Here is a 16920-nt window from a genome sequence, read left to right as displayed (position 1 = left end):
ATAACTGTCATGTTGAGAGAAAACTAAACTTACGTATTAAAGGTGAATTTCCTGTCTAATCAAAACAAGGCCCCAATACATTTTTAAATGCAAATACTTGTCACCATACATGTAGCATGCCATATTGTTTTTCATTACCAAATATTTTTTCTTTTCTTAGGGTGTCTCAGCTGGTTTAGGCTGCTATAACAAAATATCTTACTTATACTAGATAATTTATAAATAATAGAAATGTATCGCTCACAGTCCTAGAGGCTAAATCCAAGATCAAGACACCAGCAGATTTGGAATCTGGTGAGGGCCCATTCCTTAGAGATGGGTGCCTGCTATGTATCCTTATAAGGTGGAAGAGGCAAGAGATCATCCCTAAGCTTCTTTTGTAAGAGTACTTATCCCATTCATGAGGGTGAAGCCCTCATGAATCCACTGCGTGCCAAAAGCCCCACCTCTTAATACTATTACATTGACATTAGGTTCCAACCTACGAATTCTGGGAGGGATACCAACATTCAGACCGCAGCAGTGAATGTTGTAGGACTGCTCTTTATTTTGTGCTTTCAAAAAGATTACATACAGGTGGTTCTATTTTTGTGTGTTGAAACATTTTCCCAACATAGTGTAATTCCTGGTAACTAGCAAAGCAGGCTACACTTTGCATTTCTGTCCCTTAACTCAGCGTAATCTCTGGGCAGGGAGAGAATTTTACTAATTGAGACCCTACATCTGTTTTGACTCCTTTCTTGTTGCAGATGACTAAAAAATCTTAAATTTCTAAATTCTACCCTGCAGTGATTATATCTTTGTTAACAAAATCTTTGCATGCTTCTATAATTTTTTTCTTGAGGCCACGTGCCTTGAGTATTCAAGGAAGGCATTTGAGGACACAAACTTAAGCTCTTTGTTTGATTTAATCAGACTGCCATTCAAAAAGTTTCTAGTAATTTACACCCTCACCAGCAGTAAATGAAACTGTCTGTGCTCTAACACTATTGACAAAAAATACAATTTGATAGATAAAACATTCTTCCTATTTTAGTTTGAATAATGATTCCATCAGTCTCTCAAGAGCAGAGTGGTCTAGAGATGACAGTGGGGATGTGAAGGTTACAGTGGAGATGGAGATAAATTATCCAATATGGGTTTAAGTTGGGAGAGAGAAACAACGGGATTTGATGGTAAATCTCTTCAGGCTGTTTATTATGACAGCGGAGAAGTTAACATGTTCCTGCAGTAAAACTGAAAGGAATACTCTCTGTTCCACATGAATGCAAAGTGTTCCATAACTGGGATACGTAAGAATGGATTCGCCCAGTCAATGGCTGCATACCACGTACCTGAGCCCTGAACTGCTCTAACACTGATGTAATTTCCAACCCAGCAATTGTTATTGAGGTTACTTGGTTGACAATTTTTCTCCAGCATCCATCAGGATTCTGCAGATAAGGCTGACAAATTACACGGATGTATGATTGGGACCATCTTACTGGCATCTGTCAGATTTCCAAGGGTAGCACTGATCTTCACCATCACCTCCCCTTCACCCCCAGGATACAGTATTGTTTGTTTCCGAGACATAGTCTTGCTCTGTCGCTCAAGCTGGGGTGTAGTGGCGCGATCTCAGCTCACTGGCAACCTCCACCTCCCAGTTTCAAGCGATTCTCCTGCCTCACCCTCCCATGTAGCTGGGATTACAGGCACCTGCCAGCATGCCCATCTAATTATATTTTTAGTAGAAACAGGGTCTCACCATGCTGGCCAGGCTGGTCCCGAACTCCTGACCTCAAAGTGATCCGCCCACTTTAGCCTCCCAAAGTGCTGGAATTAACAGGCATGAGCCACCGTGCCTGGCCTCAGTATTGTTTTTGATTGACTAATTTCTACCAGGTCCTCAAAGATAACCACAGAGGCCCTGGGTACTCAGTCATCTCATCAGTTTCTCACTATTCCCCTGCAGGAAACTGACACTCTACTGTCCTTTTGTGAAGTACTCCCCTTACCTCCCACAGGTTTCATTCCACACATTCCCCTCCCTGGGGATATTTTCCCAGGGCATCACTGGTAGAATCCTCAGCAACTGGGCCGCCCCCTTGTGCCAGCGACTGTCCATACCTCACACACTGTTCTGGATGTGTTTTGTTGCCAGTTGGATAGTGAATGAGTCAGTCCTCAAGCTTCGTCCTACTGCCTGCTCTCAGACCACATCCAGGCACAATTGTCTCAGTAGGGTCTTCCATGAGGCACACCCCAAGACACAATTAGAAGTGTAAGACATTCGTTGGGGGTGTGAATGCCTTCAGCGAAATGCTACTAGAAACAACTGTATTTGAACAAGTTGGGTCTATTACTTGTTGTGGTGAGGGAGAACATTCATCACAGAGAATAGTAGGGCTTCTCAGACAGAGGGTGTCAGAACCTCTTTTAGGATTTTGGCCTTGGTTGGATGATTCCAAGAAGTGAGGATTCATTCAGATTGGACGCTGTCAGAGTGAGGGCAACTGTAGGATTGAGCATCTCAATACAGCTTATCTACAGGAAGCTGGACTAGAGTAGGGATAAAGGCTGTAACTGCCCTTTTTTTTTTATTATTAGCAGCTGTTACTTTTTTTTTTTTAAAGAGAATATTAGTTTCTGTAATCAAACCCATGTAGATAAGACCTTACATATTTAATAGTGTGTTACCCCTGTACAAATGGAAAAAAATTAAGTTTAACGTTTCTAGGCCAATATGGCTGTTAATTTCTGTACAATGCCAACTCAACACAATAAACAGGGATACTTTTTCCAAAGTTGACAGCACAGCTGAAGTTTCCAAAAATTCAAATTATATATACGTGTGTGTGTGTGTGTGTGTGTGTATATATATTTGTATAAAAAGACCAATAATAGCAGTATGTTATACATCAATCGCAGCAAGAGCTCTTCCAGGTTCTGCAGTCATCTGAACAAAATTATAGACATCCAGCACATTCCATTTTTAAAAAAAAGGTAAAAAACAAAACCCCAAAAATTGCAAAGTTCTGTTACTGTTGTGGTACCTGGTACCATTTTTAAAAATTAGCTTCTGAATCGTCATCTGGAAAGAAACATGCTAGAATAACATCATTAAAAACAGCTCTGATAAAGCACGGTCACTACTACGTATCATAAAGCAGGTACAAGATATTTTACATTCACAGAGGTATGATACGGTACTGCCCTGTATCTGTAATACTAGAGGATACAATTAAAAAGGTATTATTTGAAAAATATGGAATGCTTCATGGATTTGCCTGTCATCCTTGCACAGGGGCCGTGTCTGTATCGTTCCAATTTTAGTATACGTGCTGCCGAAGCGAGCACGCTGTTACTCATTTTAACTAGGAGAAGGATGTTTGGTATTTTGTGAGTGGTAAACAGACCTTGAATTTTTTCTTTTATGTGCTTAGACAAAATTATTTATTTTCACGGCCTGAGAGCAACTTTGGAGTTGGTAGTCGGAGACTGTTTATGTCCAATAAGAGAATTAATAAGACAACCCAACAGTGTTGTCAGCTTCTGAATGTCAGGGACAGGTAGTTGTTTTTTTCTACTTCTCAGGAGAAACACTTATGTTAGAGAAAGGGGAGAGGAGGAAACAGAAGACAAGAAGAGCCTATGATGTAGGTTTGCTGGTGGGCCAAGGAACACTGGGGTAAAAGAAGGTAGGACGGCAAGACAGCTCCGAAGATGTCGTGGCCAGGCTGATGGGAGTGTCCAAGCAGACTGCTCAGTATTTTTTTATTGTTTCTGAGACAAAATCTTGCTCTGTTGTCCAGGCTGGAGTGCAATGGCTTGATCTCAGGTCACTGCAACCTCCACCTCCTGGGTTTAAGCGATTCTCCTGCCTCAGCTTCCTGAGTAGCTGGGATTACAGGCACCTGCCACCACGTCTGGCTAATTTTTGTATTTTTAGTAGAGACAGGTTTTCGCCATGTTGGCCAGACTGGTTTCAAACTCCCAACCTCAAAGTGATCAGCCTGCCTCAGCCTCCCAAAGTGCTGGGATTACAGGCATGAGCCACCATGCCTGGCCTCAGACTGCTTGTTACAGGAGTCCTGTGTCAGGCAGAAATGGTCTAGCAACTACACCTCCACTGTGCTTGGTGACAGCCATCATGGCCTGGGTGGGAACCCGGCAACAGGTCCCCAATGGCAGAAGCTTGTGTAATTGAACTCCTTGAAGCTGCTTTCTTGAAAGGAGGACTAAGCAGCGCTCCTTCACAGCCTTCAGAGGCCCAGAACTAAACACCTGGGAATGTCAACAGCCAAGGCATTGGGTAGAGGAGGAAAGAGGAAAAGAGGGAAGATACATGAAAAAGAATTAAATTCAAGTAAAGAAGATGAAGATGAGCTAGGCACGGTGGCTCATGCCTGTAATCCCAGCACTTTGGGAGGCTGAGGTGGACCTCAGCCCGCCTTGAGGTCAGGAGTTCAAGACCAACCTGGCCAACATGGTGAAACTGCATCTCCATTAAAAATACAAAAATTAGCCCAGCTACTTGGGAGGCTGAGACAGGAGAATTTCTTGAACTGCCAGGAGGCAAGGTTCTTCTGAGGGAAATGTCAAATGGCTGAAAAGGTCACCCACCAGTTTTGATGTCAATGGTAGGAATGTCTGGCAGGAGGCAGCACATTTGGCTGCTGTTTGTTTGTAAAACACACAGGCTACCTGACGGCTGGGCGGGCCTTTCCCCAGAGCCTGCCTGTGGGACCCTGTCGTGCCAATGCACTACAAACTGGGTGACAGGGCAGACTCCATCTCAAAAAAAAAGCCTGTCCTGAAGATGTGGGTAGCTTTACCTGTGGAGAGTGACAGCCCACAGGCAATCTGCATCTGGGAGCCTGACAAGGAAACTAAGTAGTATTTGAGGAGAAAGGCCTTCTGGTGGAACTTTCTACTTTTCAGAGAGCTACCACACCCAAGACAACCTTGGTTTCTTAAGAACACCCTGGAACCCTAGGTAGGTAGGCTGTTATCAACACATTGACCAGAGAAGAGAGGTGTGAAAACCTACATCAAATCCTGCTTCTGCCAAGGATTAAAGACTAGTCTCTCGACTGTGGGCAAACCACTTAAACTTCCTAAATCCCATATACTTCGTCCATAATCCTTCTCTTTCTGGAACCACAGAAATCGCTAACACCCGAAGAGCACTTGCTACACATTCTGGCACCCTTGCTACTGACTTCCCATTCAACATGTCCTTCAGTCTGCAAAAATAATCCTGGGGGATAGGTCTTAGTCTTATCTGTATTTTACAGATTTATTATCTAGCTGTGAAAATGGGAACAACAATATTGATTCTGTTATAAGCCTTCTAGAAGATTCAGCGAGATCATTTACAGAATGTGTGTGGCACAGATGTTTGTTTGGAAGTTGAAAGCCTGAAGCCTATGGGCAGACCTAAGGTCAAGCACCACACCAGACCAGAACCCAACCCTGGACAATGAGAGGAGTCTTTTTTCCAAGACATAATACTCCACTCCCCGGTACCAGGGCAGTGACTTGGTCAAGGGCATTTACAGTAGTTGAGAGGGGAACTTCAGAGGATGGCTTGTGATTTTCTCCCTGAAAAAGTCAACAGCTCAGAGCGTTTCTTAGAGGGTTATTCATCACTCAGCAAGATGTTTACAAACAGACAAGATTGGAAAATTTTTATTTATTTGGCAAAAAAGCTTCTGAATTTAATAAAGAAATGGCAATAACTGTTACATACAGTAATTCAAAATCTTTTCACTAAGCACCAAACAGGATAGTTCTCAATCTTTTAATCAAGAACCTCTTTGAAAGAATACCTAAAACCTAATCAGTTTATTTAGGTTTTTAATCAAGAAATACAAAGCTGCCAATCAGAGTTTCTAATTACCATGAGATGATCAGGTTAACAACCTTGAGGTCATAGCATATGAGCTTTTTGAGCTTTGTTTAATCTATGTATCCTAACTGAGGGGATTTGTTGGTGTCAGGCTGGTAATCACAGATCCATTTGCCAGATACCATACATACACACAACAAAAAGATAAAGACTGTATGGTCCCTATATAAGGGGAATAATGTCTAATTCTCATTAGCATCATTGAATTAGAGTAGGTAAAAATCCACAATTATAATTGTGAGGGGCAGAGAGACTGATACAAAGCTCTAACCCACCAGAGAGAACCTAGCAAGGGCAGCAGAAGAGATCAAAGTCCCATGCCTTGGGGATGTAACAGAACAGGTGCTGGGAGGCTTCAGGGACCAGGCACACGAGTGGATGTCAGTGCATGTGGGAAGGGGCCTTCATGGCTGAAGAAAATAAAATGACGCAAGGCACAGAGCCACAGGAGTACTGCCAGTCAGAAGATAGTGAAGCATTTGTTCTGGGTAAAGAGATGTGATCTAATACGATCTAATAAGAGACTATAAAACTCAGAAAACCTAACCAACAAGAGGCAGAAACAATGCTGGTCTCCCTTTCTTAACAGCAACTCAACAGTGAATCCAAGGTTGCCTGCAAAACTAACGAGAGCAAAATATCCTTCCAAAGGCAGAGGCACCACATGCTCTTTGTGGAGGCTCAGTAGCCAATGATCGCCCTGCATCCCCTCCACCCTCACCATGACACTCTAGTCCCTTGGAGTCAAATCCACCGGCAACAACCTTCCTTAATGGAAAATGTTTCCCCTCCCAAAATGTAAAACAAAAATGATACATGCAAAGAAAACTCAAAACAGAAATAGACAATCACAGCAAGCTTTAGCCCCTCATAGCTCACCTATACCCCCACTGTCAGACTAGTGAAAACAGTGTCTGCCCCATTAAATGGATTCATTACTGCAAAATGTAATAAATGTAAGCGTATCACTGTTCCCACTACATCCCTCCGTATCGAAGAAAAAGTAAACACCATATAAAATACAAACATACCCCAAACAGAGGTCAGCATCAACCTAAGGATCCTAATGTAAGATTACTACACTAACCCAAGACAGTTCAATCTTCTTCTGACCTATTTACAAAAAAATCCTCGTTCTGAGAGCTCTGGAAACATTACAAATATTGTGTTAGATTCCTCTTCTTGAGGTAGTTCAAAGTCTTAAAACAGAGCAAATTTACAAACTTTTCTACTCACCACTGAGGGGTAATTATCGTAAGGCCTACAACTAAAATCCCCTTCTCCTAATTCTCAGGCTATTATGCTTTTTTCCTTTAGATCAAACTACAGGAAACACACATAAAAAGATGAAAAAAAAATGAAAAGTCATACAAAAATTTAAAAACAAGCAAAACCACCATAAAAAAGAATCTGTATCCTCACACTCACAGTCAAAACTTTGCTAAAGACAAAAAAAAAATTTACTTGATTTATCCAAGCTACAGACACTTAATGTACTCAAGAAAGTAACAGCTTATAAAAATAGTGGAAAATTTTTCAATGGGAGCATAAAACTAAAATGAACTCATTATCTGGCAAAGAATTCTTCCAAAATTTCAAGTCCACAGGAAAAAATGTGTGGCCAACCTCACGCACCAGCCCACTCACAGTCCGAGTGCCTTTGCCCTTTGCTCAGGTTGGCTTCAGAGGTGCAGGGATGTTGGCAGATGCCTGCTCCAGGTAGGCCAAGGAGCCCTGAGGGATGTCGGCTGGCTTTTTGTGCTGCACACTGATGTCCTCCAGCACCTGCTGCCAGTGCCTCAGCTTTGTCAAGTGCTTCTGGACTAGCGCGTCTTTCCGCTGTAATTCATTCCTTAGTTCTGAGACATCCTGCAGATAAAAGCGATAGAGTAAGTCAGAGCAAACTCAGGGAAAACATACATGGTTCTGATTAGTTAAGAGGCTAAGAATTCAAAACAAAAATAATCCATTAAACCATATTAAGTCCATTATTCTGCTTGGTTGCACTGTTTGAATAACCCAAATGATAGATTCTAACGTAAATTTTTGTTTTGTTTTGGGTTTTTTTTTAGACGAAGTCTCACTCTGTCACCCAGGCTGAAGTGCAGTGGTGCCATCTGGGCTCACTGCAACATCCACCTCCAGGGTTCAAGTGATTCTCCTGCCTCAGCCTCCTGAGTAGCTGGGATCACAGGAACATGCCACCATGCCTGGCTAATTTTTGTATATTTAGTAGAGATGGGGTTTTGCCATGTTGGTCACGCTAATCTCAAACTCTTGACCTCAAGTCATCCACCACCTTGGCCTCCTGAAATGCTGGGATTACAGATATGAGTCACCATGCCCCGCCTATGTTTATTTTTCTTATAGAAAGTAATATGCAAGTTACAAAATTCAAAAGGTACCAAAGGGCAGCCAAAAAAAATCAGACTGATATGGTTTGGCTGTGTCCCCACCCAATCTGATCCTAAATTGTAACTGCTACAATTCCGATGTGTCACGGGAGGAGTCTGGTAGGAGGTAACTGAATCATGTGGGCAGGTAGTTCTCACGCTATTCTCCTGGTAGTGAGTAAGTATCACAAGATCTGATGGTTTTAAAAACGGGCGTTTCCCTGCACAAGCCCTCTTCTTTTGTCTGCCGCCACGTGAGAGGAGTCTTTAACCTTCTGCCATGATTGTAAGGCCTTCCCAGCCATATGGAACTGTTGAGTCCATTAAACCCTTTTTCTTTTGTGAATTGCCCAGTCTCGGGTATGTCTTTACCAGCAGTGTGAAAACGGACTAACACGCAGACTCTACCCCATCCTAGTCTCCAGCCACCCAGTACCTCTCTCCAAAGGTTACTGCTGAGAACCTAAAACAGCTGTCAACAACTGTGTACAAAAAATCCTCAGCACTCTATCACTTCAGATTATGAACTGTTAAAATTATATTTTTCAAGAGCTTTTTATGAACAACAGCATTAAATCCTTTACTAAAGACCCAGTCTTGGACATACCTGCACTGTTATTCACGTATTCACATCAGGAAATGATCCGACATGATAAACTATGAGAATATCTATCTATCCCCAACACCTGGTATCATGAATGGAAAGTGACTTTGATTAATTGGGACTAGTTACTTCAAAAACTGCCCCCAATAATCTCAATTCAGTGTTTCTCACTGAGGGCATCGCTGGCTTTTTTGGCAAGACGGTTCTTCACTCTTCCACACTGCATGGGGCAGGTCCTGGCCCAACCCATTCAATACCATTAAAGCTTCCCAAGTCATTGTGGCAACCCCAATACACTTCCAAATGCCCCAGCTTAGAGCAACTGAGATCAATGAAATCCTCAGTTTCAAGGACCCTGGGTCAGAACACTACTTTTTGATTCCTTGGATTCCTATGTGCAAGGCAATGGGTAAGGCAACTGGGGACACAGATCTGTTTTTGTCCAAAATGATGGGTTTTTAACGTTTTTCACATGGCAGAATCTTTTAAGAAAAATCTTTCCTGAAGGCCAATGTATGACACAAATCAGATCAGAGCTGTTCCACCTGACACTCTCTTTTTGAACCCCATTCATTGGCTTCACTTCTTGTTCAGGTTGTCCCAGACACTGATGACTAGCCACATTTCACACTGACCTATAAAGCCTGACTGAGGCTCGCGAGAAACAAGTACATCTCATCTAAAGCATAAAAGGAATCCTGGCACCACTTAGTTCCTCCTATAGAAGCTGAGACGAAAACTGAGTTCATACCTCTTTGATAACTTGCTCTGGTTTCTGGACAGATAACTGCAATCTTTTTTGTAAGAAAAAACACTCTGTCTGTCTCGCGATATCCAGAAACTTCTGGATACACTGATCAACACCTTTAAAAAAAAGACCAAAAAGATTAATGTAAGAAAAACACTATATACATTTATCTCCCTCATCAATGAATAATCAGAATGTAAAAACAGAGCCTTCTCATAGATGACTCATAGATTTTAATCTTAGCCACAATGGTAATAATAACCCCCAACTTCTCATGTGTTAACCAACACTAAACAGCAGATAATTCATGCTTTTCTCAGGTTAAGAAAAAGAGAGAGACCTTAATAAAGCATGAAAGCCATGAGATCTTCTTTAAAAAGACTATGCAAAGGCCGAGTGCAGTGGCTCACACCTGTAATCCCAGCACTTTGGGAGGCTGAGGCAGGCAGATTGCTTGAGCCTAGGAGTTCAAGACCAGCCTGGGCAATACAGCAAAATCTCCTCACCACGAAAAATAAAAACGCAAAAATTAGCCACATGTGGTGGCTTACATTGTGGTCCCAGCTACTCGGGAGGCTGAGGTGGGAGGATTACCTGAGCCTAGGAGGCAGAGGCTGCAGTAAGCAGAGATCGTGCCACTGCACTTCTTTCTTAAAGGGTGAGAGCTGGGCGTGGTGGCTCACGCCTGCAATCCCAGAATTTTGGGAGACTGAGACAGGTGGATCACCCGAGGTCCGGAGTTTCAGACCAGGCTGGGCAACATGGCGAAACCACGTCTCTACTAAAAATGCAAAAGTAGTTGAGCATTGTGATGCACGCCTGTAGTCCCAGCTACTTGGGGGGCTGAGACAGGAGAATCGCCTGAACCCGTTAGGCAGAGGCTGCAGTGAGCTGAGATCACACCATTGCACTCCAGCCTGGGCAACCAGAGTGAAAGTGTATCTTGAAAAAAGAAAGGGCACAGTGGCTCACACCTGTAATCCCAGCAGTTTGGGAGGCCAAGGTGGGTAGATCATGAGGTCAGGAGATTTGAGAACATTCTGGCTAACACGGTGAAACCCCATCTCTATTAAATATAAAAAATTAGCGGGGCGTGGCTGCACACGCCTGTAGTCCCAGCTACCCAGGAGGCTGAGGCAAGAGAACAGCTTGAACCCAGGAGCTGGAGGTTGCAGTGAGCTGAGATTGCACCATTGCACTCCAGCTTGGGTGACAGAGCGCTACTCCGTCTCAAAAAAAACCAAAAAAAAAAAAAACCAACATGTAAAATATGGTACAAAGAAATCAGAAGCTCTGGTTATCTCTAGAGACAGAACTTGGGGAATAAAAAAACGTACAAGAGACTTTTCTCTGTAAGACCTATTCCAAAAATAATAAAATTTTTTTTAAAAAGCAGTACACACTATTACTCTTCTTTACCTAGCACCAATATGAAGAGCTCATTATAAATGGTTCGTTATCAGTGATATAAGACGTCAACTAAAAAGCTGAACCAAGAACCAGCAGCTAATAGAGATTATGTGCACACATTTTAGTCCCTGGACTGTTCTCTTAGGATAAAAGCAGGACTGAAACACATGAAGTATAAAATTAGCAACTAGGAAATCCTGCTGAAGCCAAGAACCTTGTGTACACAGAGGGAATGCTTACCAGTTCGAATTTCTTCCTGATCAGTGCCACTGACATAGTCCTGACTCACCAGAGACGCAAAGCAAGCCTGTGTAATCAAAACATAGGAAAGAAAAAAATGTTGTTCACGCATCAAAAATCTCATTCCAGAGGAAGAAATAACTTCTCCTGAAGTCATTTGATGAGGTGGCAGCATCTGTGTTTGCACATGAGACAGTAAGACATCACGCCAACCGAAACACCTGGTAAACTGAGTTTACCAATTAGGCCCACAAAGGAAGCACTAGGCAAATGAGCCGGTATTACATCTGGTCTCTGTGCTACCCCGTGCCCCTTCCCTTTATCTTACTCCACACCAGGCCCAGACACTCTTCCAGCCCCACTGTGGCCTATTGCTGATGCTTACACAACTCATATGACCACCCATTCAGGACTTAGGTCAATCTTCTCCCCCTCAGAGAGACCAGCTGGTCTACCCTTTCTAAATGGTGACTCTCCTGCTCACGCTCCACCCGCAAGCACAGCTTTATTGTTTTTCACATAATTAACTGACATCATACCTGTTATTTTCATCCATTATTATCTGTCCCCTATTAGTAGGTGAAAATTTTGTCTCTTATTCACCACTGTCCTCCTAATGCCAAGAACACTGCCTTGGCACAAGGGAAGTGTTTAATAACACATATTAATGATTGACTGGATGGCGTAAGAGGACAAGGTTGGTGTCACATGGATATAATCAAAAGTCCCAGAGAGAGTTCTCTCTAAAGGGCACCTATACAGATGCAAATGCCAATCAACCAAGGAGTTCTGTCCATAAGCAACTCTAAGGAAATACCAGGCCCACTGCAGGAAGTGGGTAGGAAGATTGGGGAGGCACAGAAAGAGAGCAGGATGGCAGGTGGAGGAGCAGGGGTTGGAAAGGAGCCTCAAACGCAGGAAAGCAGAGCTCTGTCAGCAATTAGGAAACTACACTTGGTGTGAGGCAGGCAGATCTGAACCCAAAGTTAGTGCATTAACTACCTGTGAGGGCCCTTCGAGAAACAAAAATTCTGCCTACCTGTAACTCCCACACTTGATTTACAGAAAAAGTAAATCAGAAAAACAGATTGCCCATTCTTGGGATTACTCTGAAAGCTGACTCCTCTTGGGTTTGGGATGTGGATAGGCTGTACGTCTTTTGTGAAACCTACGGCTACTGGAAAACATCCCATCAAGAGGCCAACCAGCCACAAACTGGCCAAAAAGGCCCACCAGTCAGGGTGGCAGGAAATCTGATCTCAAGAATTTCACTCCCCTCCATCCCCTTAAGAAAAAAATTAGGGGCCAGACATGGTGGATCACTTGAGTCCAGGAGTTCAAGACCAGCATGGGCAACATGGTGAAACCCTGTCTCTACTAAAACAAAAATTAGCCAGACTTAGTGGTGCGCACCTGTAGTCCCAGCCACTTAGAAGGCTGAGGCAGGAGGACCACTCGAGCCCAGGAAGTGGAAGCTGCAGTGAGCCAAGATCATGCCACTACACTCTGGCCTGGGTGACTGTCTCAGGAAAAAAAAAAGAAGGCCGGGCGCGGTGGCTCAAGCCTGTAATCCCAGCATGCTGGGAGGCCGAGGCGGGTGGATCACAAGGTCAAGAGATTGAGACCATCATGGTCAACATGGTGAAACCCCGTCTCTACTAAAAATACAAAAAATTAGCTGGGCATGGTGGTGCGTGCCTGTAATCCCAGCTACTCAGGAGACTGAGGCAGGAGAATTGCCTGAACCCAGGAGGCGGAGGTTGCGGTGAGCCAAGATCACGCCATTGCACTCCAGCCTGGGTAACATGAGTGAAACTCCGTCTCAAAAAAAAAAAAAAAAAAAAAAAAGATATACAGGCCTTTAAAGACAGTTGGACAGCTGTACTGAGAAGAAAATGTGTGGTAGTCTAGAAAAAAAATAACCGTTTCGATTTTTTGTTGTTTTATTTTTTTTTAGACGGAGTCTTGTTCTGTTGCCCAGGCTAGAGTGCAGTGGCATGATCTTGGATCGCTGCAACCTCTGCCTCCCAGGTTTCAGCAATTCTCCTGCCTCAGCCTTAGGCGTGTGCCACCACAGCCCACTAATTTTTGTATTTTTAGTTAGAGATGGGGTTTCACCATGTTGGCCAGGCTAGTCTTGAACTGACCTCAAGGGATCCAGCCACCTTGGCCTCCCAAAGTGCTGGGATTACAGGTGTGAGCCACAGGATCTGCCTAGGAAGAGAACAGCTTTTTAAAAGCATGGCTACAACAGAGCCTTTGCCTGGAAAGTAAGTGCTAGTCCTCATTTCTACAAACCCAATGGCTCGCTTTGAGCAAGTTAGTTCCCCTCATTGAGCCTCAGTTTCTCTATCCATTAAATGGAGGAAATGGGACTAAATGGTCTCCAACATTCCCTCCAAAATCAAGAGTGCATGAGCCCTATAAACTCCTTCCATCAAAGAGCATGTACTGAGCAGCTAGAATGAACAAGACAGAGACCTCAAGAGGTGGCATCTGAGCAGCTTGAATGAGCAAGAAGACAGAGACCTCAAGAGGTGGCACCCCAACAGGAATGAGGAGCAGGTGAGCAGGTGCTGCCATGTGCCACTGGAGGCTGTGAAAATTGAGGTTCACACAGAACACAAGGAAGGAAACAGGAAAAATTCCAGTGAAAATGTGGCCTTTGAACTGAATCTTGAGATAAGACTAGACAGGTGATCACCCAGCAGCAGAGGATCCAGCTAGCACCTCTCCCTCTCCCCTTCACCTGGCTAAATCAAAATGCTGCTTTGGCTTTCATGCTCTCTAGGAAGCCTTCTTTGATGTACATGCCCATATGTGCTCCCACAGTACCCTAGGTTTCTTCTAACAGAGCACTGATCCTACAGCAAGGCAACTGCCTGCCGTTTATCACAAGCTTCCTGAAGGCAGGGACTGGTTTTCTCCGTATTCTCTGTATGGATAATCAAGTCCCAGAGGGAGTTCCCTCTAAAGGGCACCTACAGACGCATACGTGAATCAGCCAAGGAGTTCTGTGCACAGGCAATCACACTAAAGGCTCCTTCAATGTCTGACAAATACTCATCTAGCAGTTGCTATCTACTACCACTGTATTAGCACTACAGGATACAAAATGTGAAGAGTGTGGGTACAAAACAGGTAGTCTCTGACTTCATGGAGCCTGGTTTAATGGTAAGTATTAAAAAGAAGGCCAGGGAAGGGTCCACTGAGGAAGTGATGCGATGATGTGAGGAGGGGCCTGGAAGCCCAAAGAGAAAACAAATGGTACATGTGGGAAAGCCTTGTGTGGCTGGAGTAAGAGGAAATGAGTATGAAGGAGAGAATTCAACATGCAAAGCCTGGGAGACCACACTGAACATCTTGCTCTTATCTCAAGAGCAACAAGCAGCCACTGTAAGTTTTTAAGCAGCAGGGTGCTGGGAGTCAACTTTGGCTAAGATTTGTACAGGGCCAGTCTTTCTGCAAGTGCCCATGACTGAGAGCCACCTCACCTCAAGAACAATGCTAGATTCTGCTCTAAAGCTCACCATCCTCTTCCTTTACCACTTAGCATGACCTCAAAGGTGTCTCCCTCTCCTCCTCTTCCCAAATAAGGCAGATTTCTCTGTCCTTTAAATCATTTATTTCTAAATCTTTGTACAGCCCGTGGCACATACAGCCTGAATAATATCGTTTATAAATTATATTCATGTACCACTGTGCTATTAGATACAGTATAAAAGTCACAAAACTGGGACTTAAAATGTGGAAAAGTTAGCTCCAATTTGAAGTTATATTACTTTATTACTACACACGAGTAGCTCATCTTCCACTTTAAAGACCACTGGAAATCACCAAACCATTTATTTTCACCTCTCCAACGTCCCTCAATACACAGTTCACCTTCCTTGCTGAAAGGTAAACTCCTTGGGCAGAACTCGGAGATTGGATCTTCTTTGCCTCCCTCCCTCCCCAGCCACCAACATTCCTCTTTCCTCAGCCCCTAGTACCAGGCTGTGCCTAGTAACTGAAGTCAATTTCCGCTCTAAGAGTCCCATTACTTCAGGATCGTTTAAGGGTGAAGTCCAGTGGAAAGGAGACAAGACACAGCAGTGAAACTTTAAGCTCCGAAAAGGCTTGAGCCCTTTATTAACATGTAGGAATGCAAGAAACGGGGCTCAGGGATGGGACCAAGGACAGGCTGGTACGGCAACGCCGGCTGGGAATCTGGAAGGGTTCCAAAGTTGGGGGTTAGGCAAATTTCCCACTCCACATTTCCAGAAACGTCCAGTTTACGCGCCTCCGGCAGCCGACCTGAATTGAATACAGGCCACTGGGAAGCCTAAAGCAAGTGACTTAAGTTCTTTAAGCTTCGGTTTCCCTATCTGTAAATTAGCTGCTGAGATGCCTGGAGAGATATGAGCATGCGCGGTTCACGTTTCAGGAAAAAGGGAACGCTGGAGACAAAGATTCCTATGTCTTATATTACCTCGAAAGATGACTCCAACTCGTCCACCAAAGTACTGTTGGAAGGTCTAGGAGCGCCTGGAGCTGCCTGAAGAAGTGAAGGTTGGCCCGGGAGGCCCGGCGGGGGCTGTGGAGGCCCAGGTGGTTGCCCAGAAAACATTCCCCCTAGCGGAGCCGCCATGTCTGGAATAGCAGAAGAGAGGCACACTGCGCCTGCGCGGAATTCGGCACAAAAGGTCACGTGGCTGGCGTGCCATGCGTGGTCACGTGACAGGACTGGGCCGTGGGAGGATTTTGCTGCGCCGCCGGAAGCAGGGCTTTTGATTCTTCGGTCTTCTTGTCTATCGCAAAACAGAGTTTACGTGTCTCTTCCTTTTTTCTTAGCTTAAGAACAGAAAAGAAGAAAAAGAAAAAATAATAAAATAATAAAATTAAAAAAGAATAGAAAACTTTGGCCAGATTAGACCTGGTTGTGTGGCCAGGGGAATTAATAACTACAGTAGAGCAAGCCTTACCACGAGAGTCAGGATACTATATATGCTGGTATATACACTACTCTGCCAGTCCCGACTCTGCCCCGAATGCCTGCGGAGACTTTGGCTAAGTCACTTTTACTTTCCGCGGGCTGTTTACCCGTTGATAAAAGGAGAGGGTCACCCACTCACTCCACAAATATTTGCTGAGTCATTGGTTATAGCGGGAACAAGACAGCAAAGTTCTTCCTAAATTCTGGTCGGAGTTGGATAACGGAAACAACTTTGTTGAGATTCCCAGTGTGCTCTTTTAAGATATTTATGGTTACACCAAAGAGACGGTCACTGTGCTAATCTTTTCCTTTCTTTCTCTTCTTATTTCTCAGGGTCTCGCTCTGTCTCGCCCAGGCTGAAGTGCAGTGGCATGAACAGGACTCGAACTCCCGGGCTCAAGCAATCCCCCCACCTGAGCCACCCATGTAGCTACGACCACAGGTGCGTGCTATCACGCCAGGCTATTATTTATTTAGTTACTTAGTTTTTAGTTTTAGAAGAGTCGGGGGTTTCACCGTTTTGTCCAGCTTGGTCTCCAACTCCTGAACTCAAGTGATTCTCCCCCGACGGCTTCCAAAAGTATTCGGAATACAGACATAAGACAATGCACCAGGCTGTTAACCCTTTAATAATCTGCTTTTAAACAATTGCTTATT

At 44.0% G+C, this 16920-nt stretch overlaps 1 protein-coding gene and 1 pseudogene across 1 annotated transcript; both read right to left on the bottom strand.

Moving 5' to 3' along the window:
- Positions 1–3241: 3241 nt before the first annotated feature.
- LOC116548897 lies at positions 3242–3339 on the bottom strand (annotated as a pseudogene).
- A 2318-nt stretch (positions 3340–5657) lies between these two features.
- MED28 (mediator complex subunit 28) lies at positions 5658–15950 on the bottom strand. Its single transcript, XM_032273159.1, has 4 exons — positions 15760–15950; positions 11289–11355; positions 9642–9754; positions 5658–7762 (listed from the first exon to the last, which is right to left on the bottom strand). The coding sequence occupies exons 1-4, from the start codon at positions 15916–15918 to the stop codon at positions 7565–7567; spliced, it is 537 nt and encodes a 178-aa protein (XP_032129050.1). The 5' UTR covers positions 15919–15950; the 3' UTR covers positions 5658–7564.
- Positions 15951–16920: the final 970 nt, after the last annotated feature.

The sequence above is a fragment of the Sapajus apella genome, unplaced genomic scaffold (assembly GCF_009761245.1).
Source record: "Sapajus apella isolate SASKATOON/1434 unplaced genomic scaffold, GSC_monkey_1.0 scaffold5, whole genome shotgun sequence".
NCBI lineage: Eukaryota > Metazoa > Chordata > Mammalia > Primates > Cebidae > Sapajus > Sapajus apella.
Note: the sequence above shows the minus strand (reverse complement) of the source record. Positions and strands in the feature narration are given on the sequence as shown.

Bases quoted from the DNA above. Each gene is read 5' to 3' on its own strand.
- MED28 (XM_032273159.1), bottom strand. From the start codon at position 15,918: ATGGCGGCTCCGCTAGGGGGAATGTTTTCTGGGCAACCACCTGGGCCT. The intron at 11,356-15,759 runs GTAATATAAGAC...TTGATTACACAG, and splicing joins AGTTGGAGTCATCTTTCGAG to GCTTGCTTTGCGTCTCTGGT. The intron at 7,763-9,641 runs GTATGAACTCAG...TTTTATCTGCAG, and splicing joins CAGAGCAAGTTATCAAAGAG to GATGTCTCAGAACTAAGGAA.